This window comes from Cinclus cinclus, chromosome 17 (genome assembly GCF_963662255.1).
Source record: "Cinclus cinclus chromosome 17, bCinCin1.1, whole genome shotgun sequence".
NCBI lineage: Eukaryota > Metazoa > Chordata > Aves > Passeriformes > Cinclidae > Cinclus > Cinclus cinclus.
In genome coordinates this window covers 3,366,730-3,377,037 of record NC_085062.1, presented here as the reverse complement: position 1 = coordinate 3,377,037, position 10,308 = coordinate 3,366,730, and the positions used below count along the sequence as shown (strand labels likewise).

The following is a 10,308-nucleotide window of genomic DNA, read 5'->3' as shown; positions in this document are numbered from 1 at the left end:
TCCTTTTTCAGGCTGAAAACAAAACCAAACCAAAAACCAGATTTGGGACCAGGCAGTTACAAGTGAGTCGAGGAGAAGGGAGAGGTGATGATCTGGCAGGACGGGAGGCTTTAGTGATGGAATGTCCCTCTCTTGGTAAGGGACATCCTTTCTCCAGGGGAGGAGCAGCTGCTGTGTGGAGAACCCGACTGTATGCAGTAGTTTCTGACAAAGATAGCTGAAACAGTGAAGCAAATCTGAGTCTGTATCTGAGGATGCTTTTTTGTTGCTGTTAAAGTGAGACTATCATCTATGCTTACCTAAGAGGCAATTATGTGAATTTCATGTCTGAGGTATAACTTATGCAGAAATAGTTCTGTAAATACATTTAAATAAATTGTAAAGATATTTAATAAATATAGTATTTATACTAAAATGTGTTTTTTAAAGTCGAGTTGCCTGCAAACCCTCTGTTTGGGGATGTGGTTGGTGGCACAGAGGCACAGCCAGGGCTGGGGGAGCTGGGCTGTCACTGTCACCTCCCTGCACTGCTCTCAGATCCCACCTGAGTGACACCCAATGCCTTCTGCAGCTCCGGCAGAGAGATAACGATCCTTTAACTGACTGGGAATTTCAGTGCTGTGTTCCGGTGTGACTTTGGAAATACTGCATTGCCCTTGACACGGGGAAGGAAAAGAATAACACAAGTCTAGACACACAAACCTTTATTTTTTAAAATGCAGTTCTGTGACAACTTTGGTTTTACAGTTAAATGCTGGTTCTGCACAGTCTCTGTAAAAACCTGAGCTCTCCTGGAGCTGGGCTGGGTTTGCTGTGACAAAAGGCATGGTTGGGTTATTTGTCCAGCCCCCTCACAACCAGAACAGCAGCTTCATTTGCCTGATGTGGTAACAGAGTTTGAATTCAAAGTGAGCCTCTCTCAAGTGAGAGTATTCTGAGAGCAGCACCCCCAGCAGTTCCTGCAGAACACAAAAACCTCAACAGAGTCAGTCATGACCCAAACTTGTGCCATTACAAGAGCACCGACAGTTCCGGATCGTTCTGTGCTGCTGGGTCACAGCACCAGTGACAAAGGTTGGGCACTGCCCTTCCCTCCTGGGCACTCCCCAGTGCCTTCCCTTGGACCCCGAGCCCTGCACTACAGAACCTGGGAGCTCTGCAAGGCACCAAACTCCTCCTCAGTGTCACTGGCTGTCACCAAACTCTGGAAGGTGTCACCAATGGCCTCTTTCTTGTAAGAGATGGCTCCAAAGAACAAGGAGTGGAACTGGAAAATGCAATATTTGTACAGGTAAGAATTCCATGATACAGAATTTGGACATTAACTCTTTGTGAAGCTTTTGCCACTTTAAATTCTTTCTCGGCCAGCAGCATTTCCCAGTGAAACCCACCCCCCCCAGGAGTGTTCCCAGCAGTGTTGGGGTTTTCCAGCTGTGCTGCTGTGACAGCTGATCCCACTGAAACCCCCAGTGCACGTGGGGGTGCTCAGCCAAAGGGCAGCTGTGGGGAGTTCCCTCACCTCATAAGGAGCCTCTGTGGCCTCTCCTCCTGCTGCCTCCACCCTGGCTGCTCCTGCTCTGCCTGGCACATCCCTCCCTGTGCCTCTGGGAAAGGTTTTTACCTCTTGTTTTGCCAAAGCACTTGGGGTTTTTGCCGAGCCCATACTTGGAGTGTTTCTCTTCTGCTGTGGCTCTTTGGAAGTGGCTCTGTGTGTGTTGTTGGTTCCATCCATGAAGGTCTGGTCAGATCTTTCCACGCCAGTCCTTGAGCTGGATTGGACAGAGTAGGTAACCTTGAGGTAATTGGACAGGTTAGTAACTGGCTTTGTGTTTTGCTGGAATATCCTTATTTTCTGGTTGTGAAAAGATGAGAGTTTAGAGGAGATTCTCAGCATCTTCCCTTCTGCTGTGCCCAGACCCCCGTGGACATGAGAAAGCAGCAGCTTGTACAGAATGTTCCCTCGTGCACCCCCTTATTGCTGTTGTGCTGCTGAGATGTTCCTGAACCCCTCTAGTTCAAAGTTTTCCTGTGAAAACCTGAATTTTTCACCCTCTTAAGGACACCTGTCCCCCTCAGCCCCTGTTACCTGTCCCAGGGCCGTGGGCAGCAGGCAGGCTCTGGGGAAACTGCCTCCTCCTCAGCCTCACACAAGGTGGCCAGGATAAAGCTGGCCTCCAGCAGCAGGTCCTCAATGCTGAAAGCAATGGGTCTAAACACAAGTAGTGAGAACAGCACAGGGAATTACAGATCCTGTGGGAGGTGACACAGATCAGGTGGTTATACCTATGGAATAAATAGCATTCCTCTGAAAAGCTGAAAATTTCCTATTTTTGCTGCTGAGGAATGAGAGAGGGGCTCCTGTTAGAGATCTCAATGCTCCAATCAACAAATGCTGTGCATTATCAAATGATAGCATTAAATATGTAATTATTAAAATTACATTTATTCAGAAAATGTATTGCTTCTTTAAAGTGCTAAATAAATCATTGCCTGCAGGGACTGAGAGCCTCGGGTGTCCAGGTGATTTATACACGGCGAGCTCCTCAGTCAGCACTGCTGCCTCAGCAATGCCCACGCCCGGGTGCAGTGCTTTATAGGGAATTACAAACTCTGGATCGCAGGTTAGAAATGGCTTTTGGGATGAAATGAGATGAAATCTGCCCTCATCTGCAGTTCCGAGTTCACTGGTGACTGCAGGGGTCCCGGCCAGGGCAGCTCCCACACGTACTTCCCACATCTGTCGAAGTGGACGGACACGGGAACGCTCGCGGCTTCGGAAAATGCCAGCAGCCCCTGCAGAGAAGGGTGGGGGTGAAGTGCTTGTTAAACCCAGAGCATCGATACTGGAACGTTAGTTTATCCCAGCTGCTGTTCACTGGCAAAAACAGGGGCAAAGTCTGCTGCTTCTAAGAATCATTTCTGTCCTTCCCTGCCAGAGCTTTGCCAGAGGTTCTGCATGGAGAACTTCCCCGGTCATGATGGGGCAGCTGTGCTGTGTCTGCCCCACACAGAAACCACATCTCTGTTTCAGAAGTGCTTTGTTTGCCTTCCAAAGGCTCTGAGGTGTCCTGAGGATCTTGGGGTTTAAAGCTAATCCTCAGCCAGGTGGTGAAACCCTGTTGTCCTGGTGGGACACAGCCCAGGGCAATTCCACAGGAACCATCCTGTGCTGTCCTGGTACAGTCAGGCAAATTAATGAGAAACGTGTTTTCTTCCCAGACAAATTCTTACTTTACCCTCAATTCTTTAAGGCAAAATGTCACTTCAGAATCTACTCCAACTTGAAAGTAGTCAAATTCCTCTGGACTGAGCTGTATCTCAGTAAGCATTGTCCTTGAAAAGTCTGTTTGAGATAACAACAAAGTCAAGGACTCACAGCCAGTGAAGTTTGAACTCAACAAAGCTGTGATTGTAACCCTGAGGTTCTTTACGTAAGCACTGTTTGAACAAATAATTGTTTTTATACTGATTAACAGTAATAAATGTTTAGCTTATACACATATTAGAACTAACTAAAATCCTCAATTTATTTGCAGTCCATTGTGTAGATTTGAATGGATTTTAACAGAACCTATTCCATGTTCTGCTGTGTGATCTAACCCAATGCCTGCTGCTGTTCTTGCAGATCTGCTTCTTCCACAGGCATCCATCACAAATAATATTCCCAGCTGTCTATTGTTGCACGGACGGGAAGCCCAAAATACAGCGTGACTTTAAGAGATTAATCAAAATTGCTGCCAATCACCAGAGCACAATGGAGGTGGACTGAGGCTCTTTGTTTTAAATTACAACCTCTTCCTGACACAGCAAAGTGGCAACAGGAAATTGGCTGTTCAGTCTCAGGTATTCAGGTTGTTGTTACCATGAGATTACACCGTGGCCGTCAATGGGGGTGTGAAGACAAAGTGAGAGCGCGTTTTCCTGGTGTGTGACGGTCCTGGAGAACTCAGAGAAATTCCAGAGCAGCTTGAGCTGCTCCCCGGCAAGGCCAGGCTGCCAAGGAAGTGTTCCAGACTATTCCACACATTTGTGTGTGGCTGAGCCTCAGAGGAGAGCAGGGGTGGGCAGAGGGTTTGATTTCTGTGAAACTCGAGTGTGGAAGCCCCGGGTCAGGGCAGGAGAGGGGTCCAAAGGCCACAGGAGGTGCTGCAGGCAGGGGGACTGACCTCGAGCACAGAGCCTCACTGCCCCTCCTCCAAAACGGGGGTTTTGGGATCTCTTGACAATTGTACCATTTCTTCACTTTCTTTCTTACAATAGTCCTGGTAAGTTAATGTTTCTGAAGTCACCAAATGTGTCATTCAAAATATAATCTCTTCATTTTTGGTAATTTATGCCCTGTTTCATTCCAGCCAGTTTCTCCCACTTGATCCTTCTCTCAGCCTGCTCCCAGCCCAATTCCCAGCCCTGTGCTCCGGGCTCTTCCCAGGTCATTCTCCCCAGCTTTGGTCATAACAAGTATGAAAAGCATCTCTTTATTACAGGATACACAAGAACCTCTACTTGAAAACCACAATTATATCTTCAAAATTAGTTTGAGTCACACCCCAAGAATCTCTAGCTCGTTCTCCAGCTCCTGGAGATGTGACCATGGCCGTAACAGTGCAGGGCTTGCTGACACTCTGTGCTGTCCTCAGACTAAAATATACTCTCTAATAATATCAATTCTGTAATTGTGGTATTCAGATTTAAATAGTTCTTTTTAAAACATAAAATTATCCCCTTTTTCTTGGCAGTTGCCAGGCTGCTGCTCTTGCAGCACAGTAATTACCTCTTTCAAGCCTACAGCAAGTGGCATAATTTATTTCAATTGGCTGCTGAGTCTGAGATCTGCCACTGACACCAGGAAGAGGTTTCAATTTATTTAAATTTATTTAATTTATTAAAACCAGAGGGTGGCAGCATGACTTAAAATCTCTCCCTATAATGTTCTATTAAAAATGTTGTTCAGCCATAAAATACATCCCACGTTTATATCGTGACAGTTATTATTCCTGGAGTTCACCTCAAAAAAAAAAAACAAAATGCTAAAAGCCCAAGTATTGGTTCACATTTTGAATTTCCTTACCAGTGTCTTCTTCAGTGTAACTCTTGAAACAAACTTTCATTGGAGTTACTGACAAGGTTATTTCTTCTTGACTGGTTGGGAAGTGAATCATCACATCAGCCAGCAGCCTATAAAATGTCATTCAACACTAAAATTATTCTATCTATGACTATTTAGCATTTGTTACATTAGAAAGTAAAATTAAAAAAAAAAAGAAAAATTCTGTGTTTGTCACCTGGAGTGGACTTTAAGAATGTTTGGACACATGTGTTTTGCAAAAACAGCCTGCAAGGGATCACACTCTTGAAATGTCAGGTTATAGGTTTTTACAACACCTGGGTATAAAGGAAATGAACAAAAATCAGTGCTTGGCTGTAATTTTAGGATTTTTTTTTAAAGTATTAATTGTTCAGTAGAAGAAGTTACCAAGTGACTTAGTCCAGCTCTATGGAAATAACTCACCACAAAGAGGAAATGGAATCCACCTGCCATCTTAGACTCCCTCCATCCTACTAGCTGTGCCTGGACAGCATCCGAGTTTTTTAAGGATCCACAAGAAATAAATTAACAGCAACAAGTGCCACAAATGCAGGATGGGAAACTGTAATTTTAATCAGTAATTAACTGGTAAAATAATATAAATGGGAGTGGAATGCAGAACACAAACCCTACAAATTTCTGCCTTTCTGGGTAAGGATGTGCTAAGGGAGCTCAGTTGTCTGCAGAGCTAATTCAATGTATTATCCTAAAATCAGCTGGATTATTGAGGATATAAACCACTGCCTACAGCACAGCTCTCTGGGGGGAGATGATGGTTATTCAGGAATTTTGCAAAGACTGAGGCTGATGAATATTCCCAGTCCTGCTGGGCTGAGGATGTCAGACCTGCTCCTGTGTTGATAATGGCATTAAATGTTTTGGTTTTGAACTCCCCTGGGACCTTACCGTGCCTGCAGAGGAGCTGGAAGGTGATGTGGTGCTCACTGGGGTTGGTGGAGATGCTGCATTTCTCTACATTCCTTTCCAGCACATTTACACATCTAAACACAGGGAGAACTGACTGCAAAGGAAAAAAAAAAAAAAAACAGTGCAGAGGTTACTCCCTGAGCAGCTTTGCAATAAATGTAATTTCCCTGGGTTTGTACCCTGGTTTATCTCAAGCTGCTGCTCTCAAGGCTTCCCCAAACTGCTCTGGGAACACTGGGAGAGCCCAGGCTGATCCTCACTCACTACAGTTTCAGCTGGAAATTGGGTTAATTTGCTGCTGTGTGTAACAACTCACTAAAATGTACCTTAATTATCAATTTACAGGGGAGGGATAACTGCTTCTCCTTCTGACACGGCTGGGACACAGCTGTCCAGCAGTAATGTTGGAAAAACATGGATGAGAAGAACACACATGCATATGCTGACCTCGAGGAATTCACTGATCTTAAGGCAAGCTGGAAATGGAATCACAAAGTCATTAGGGTTGGAAAACATCACTGAATCCAAACACTGAGGGAACAGAAGGAAAATAATTTATTAACTCAAAACTTGAATCTTTTTAAAAAAGCCTCCTCTGGGCTTCAGTGCCACCAACAAACCTGGAAATTTACATCTCAAAATGCTTTTTAAAAATTAAAATATGTATTTTAAAACTGATTTTAAATTTTTATAGGAATAATTGAGTTGAGGCATTTGAGGGACATGATCCATACAGATGAGCAAAGCCACTCACACCTCAAAAATTCTTCAGGTATAAAATCAAGTGTCTCCACTTGTGATTTTCCATCTTCCCAGCGAGTCAAGGAGAGCTGATCACTTTTAACTAAGAAACCTGTGGAGAAAACACTAATTCTGCTGGAAATGGTGTTTGATTAATCAGAACCATTAATGGATGTGTTCTTCCTGTTGAGTCACAATGGTACAAAACATGTTGTTTTTAGAGGCAGCTCCTGTGTGTGGTACAAAACTCAAACCTTGTGACCTGTGACAACAGAACTGAACTCTGTGGCATTAATCCGGATGTCCTGGACAACAAAAAAAATCAAAGGATCTTAGGGCAGAGTAGGAACGAAATCTTCCACGATGTAATCTGCGTAATTACAATCACAGAAAATATGGCATTTGTCCATATTGAAAGTGGAGGGAGCTGAGAATGTGATGGAGTGAAAGGTACCTGTAGGAAAAAACAATATCCAATAGTATAAATATTTGGCTTATAATAAAGGTTTTAAAATTAGAATAAATAAAATTCACTTACACCTTTCTCTATGGGGTCAAACCAAAATTCATCACTAATTCGTGCTATGGCATGTATTGCTCTTCCAAACACTGCCAGGGAGAGAAAACACTGCAATGTGTATTCTAAATTAAAATAAAAAGGTGACACTGCACTTTCTCCAGAATAATTCAAGAGGAAATATTACAAATTTCTTAGACATTTGAAAGAAAACTGATGGGTGGAAACTGCTACTTTCTCATTTTAATTAAAACTTTAATTATCCAAACCCTCAATGTTTTGGAAATCTGCCTCTGATGAGGCACCTCGAATATCGCGTGTCCCTTTGCAGCATCTGGTGTTAGCACAAATTAAATCCATCACACAAAACTCCACCACCGGGGTTAGAAATGACATTTAACAGATGGAAAATCTGAGAAGCAACGGGGACATCTGGAGAGATGGAATCCTAAGAAACACAGCGGGACCCAGCAGAGGGCCTGGAGATTTGGCTCCGGCAGTGGCGGAGCAGCTTTTTCCACAGAACGCCGCAGCCAGAGCGGAGCTGTGCCTCTGCAGGCGCACAGGGGGACACGCAGCCAGGCCACGGCACCTCCACCCGGCCGTCCCCAAATCCCGCACAGGGGAACAACCCCCCCCACACGAGCACATCCCGCTGGGATGAGGGAGAGGCGGATCCCCCGCTCCGCTGCCAGGGCTGGTGTTCCGCTCAGGGCCGGCCGCACCGATTCCCGGTGTCCCGCACCGATTCCCGGTGTCCCGCACCCATCCCCGCGAGTGCGGGGCTCCCCGGGGCCCCGGTACCTCGGAGCTGCGCGCCCCCGATCACGCATTTCATGGCCGCCCCCCCACTCCCCTCACGGCCGCCGAGGGCGGGAAACGCCTGCGGCCTTGGCCGCGCGGAGCCCCGGATGAGGAACCGTGGGATTGGGGAATTGGGGATCCGGGGAATCGGAGATTTGTGGGATTGGGGATTGTCCCAAATTATACGCAGGGACCGTCGATCCAAACCCTGGCCCTGCACAGACACCCCGACAATCCCCGAGAGCGTTGTCCAAGCACTGCTGGAGCTCTGGCAGCCTCGGGGCTGGGACCGTTCCCTGGGGATGTGCTCAGCAGCCTCTGGGAGAAGAACCTTCCCTCGATACCCAACCTAAACCCCTGACACAGCTCCAGCCATTCCCTGGATCCTGGCCCTGCTCCCAGAGCAGAGATCGGAGCTGCACCTGCACCGCCCTCGGCACCAGCTCAGACACCCCGACCCAAAAGAAAAGGACCGAGCATGGCACCAACTAGCATGGGAGGCAAGAGAATCATCACCAACGGAGTACTAATTAATAAGAGAACCATGTGACTTGTAGCCAATGAGCACCGATTCCTTTGTTTTCTAAAATGCATAAACAGTAAAAAGAATTGATAGTTGGGGTTCTTGGTTTGTGGCACACCACGGAGCAGGCAGGCTTCGCAACACTGGAATAAATAATTACTGTCTCTCTCCCTCTCTCGTCATTATCGGCTCACTTTGGGGACAACTCTGTTTCCACGTGTGTAAAAACCCGGTCAGCGGAGCGCGGCACGGACGCGTTCGGCGCTGTTTTGTCCCTTCGCAGGAGCCGTAGCGGGGGCGGCGGCGGGCGGGTTCCGGGAGGGCCGGAGCGCAGCGGAGCGGGCGCGATGGTGAGAACGGGGCGATCCCGGGAGCTCCTCGGGACCCCCACCCGGGACATCCCGGCACCCCCGGACAACACACCGGGACCTCCGGGCCGGCCGTGCCGGGGGAGAGAGGGCGGGAGGGCGGTCTCCAGCTGAGGCGAGGTCCCCAAGGGATGAGGGCCGGGCCGTCACTGCAGGAGCCCTGTTTATAATTTGTATTAATTTTATCGTAATCGCATTTTTTTTTAAAAAAAAATATTATTTAACGCTTCTTTCATAACATCGACAATTCATTAATTATTATTTGCCCGTTCATTTGGCTGTGTTTTCTCTTCTGTTGCTTCCTCTCGTTTAACATTGATCATGTTCCGCCCTGTTTCTCATCCCCTGCAATCAACTCCTTCATTCCAATCAGGCTGGGCACAGAGTAAGTCACTCCTTGGCTCTCGCTAACACCCGTGGTAAGGGCTCGTTCGTGTTGCTGCGTGTCACTGGCAGGTGGCTCGGATGAATTTAGGGGCTGTTGGGCAATCCGTGCTCCAGATCGCACCCAAATTCTTGGTAAAACCTAGGTGTTTTATTGTTTTTTGCCACTGCTTTAAGCTCTAGATACCTGTGGTGATGAAACACCCTGCAGTGCTGTTCATTTGGTTTGGTTACTGAGGCCAAGCTTTTCTGTAATGAATGGGAGCTGAAGTGTGATTTTTGGGGAAATGTGGAGCTGACATTTTGTTTCTGACATTTCAAGGGGAATGTGCTGAGTGCACACACTGCTGGCTCTGTGGGGTGTGTGAGTGGCAGGATAATTTTATTAAACATCAAATACATAACTGGTACTGCACACTTAAGTCCCTTAGAAAGCAGTAAGGCAATCTATCTATTGCCACTTATTAATCCAAATCACTGTTATCCACTTGTTACTCTTCAAAGACCATAAAAATGTCTTTTTTTTCCCTCCCTTCTCCTGTTTTAATTTTAAATTGATCACTCGTTGATTAAAAAGCTTTTGTATTGTTTTGCCAATATTTTTAACCATCCGTCTCCAGATGGCTTTGATGGTGGCACTGAGATGTTCTTAATCTGAAAAATAACCAAACCCTCAACTAATCAAAAATACTCCCCAAGTTCCCTCCACCTTTTTGAGGACTGTTAGCTTGAAGGTAACTGCGTGGCCTAAAAAACCACGAGGAAAAAAAAAATCTTTACAAATACGATTTCCTAGCCTAGTTATATTTGTATGTAGAAATAAATCTGGGCTGTGTCCTTTACAAACACACTTGGGGGTGTTATTTTAGGAACTGCCTCACTAACATGAAGTGGAATTTAAAAATCTCTTTAATATGGAGCCATTCTTTGATTTCCTAGGGCTGAGTGTCTCCAGATT

General features: G+C 46.1%; 1 protein-coding gene across 1 annotated transcript; it reads right to left on the bottom strand.

The window, feature by feature from the left end:
- Positions 1-1,063: 1,063 nt before the first annotated feature.
- RAD9B (RAD9 checkpoint clamp component B) lies at positions 1,064-8,109 on the bottom strand. Its single transcript, XM_062504116.1, is given in 13 exon segments — positions 1,064-1,365; positions 1,367-1,391; positions 1,393-1,510; positions 1,513-1,769; positions 2,087-2,209; positions 2,729-2,793; positions 3,237-3,343; positions 5,069-5,175; positions 5,283-5,382; positions 5,993-6,107; positions 6,340-6,489; positions 7,293-7,363; positions 8,076-8,109. Coding segments are annotated over 13 exon segments (1,443 nt in total). The 3' UTR covers positions 1,064-1,194.
- Positions 8,110-10,308: the final 2,199 nt, after the last annotated feature.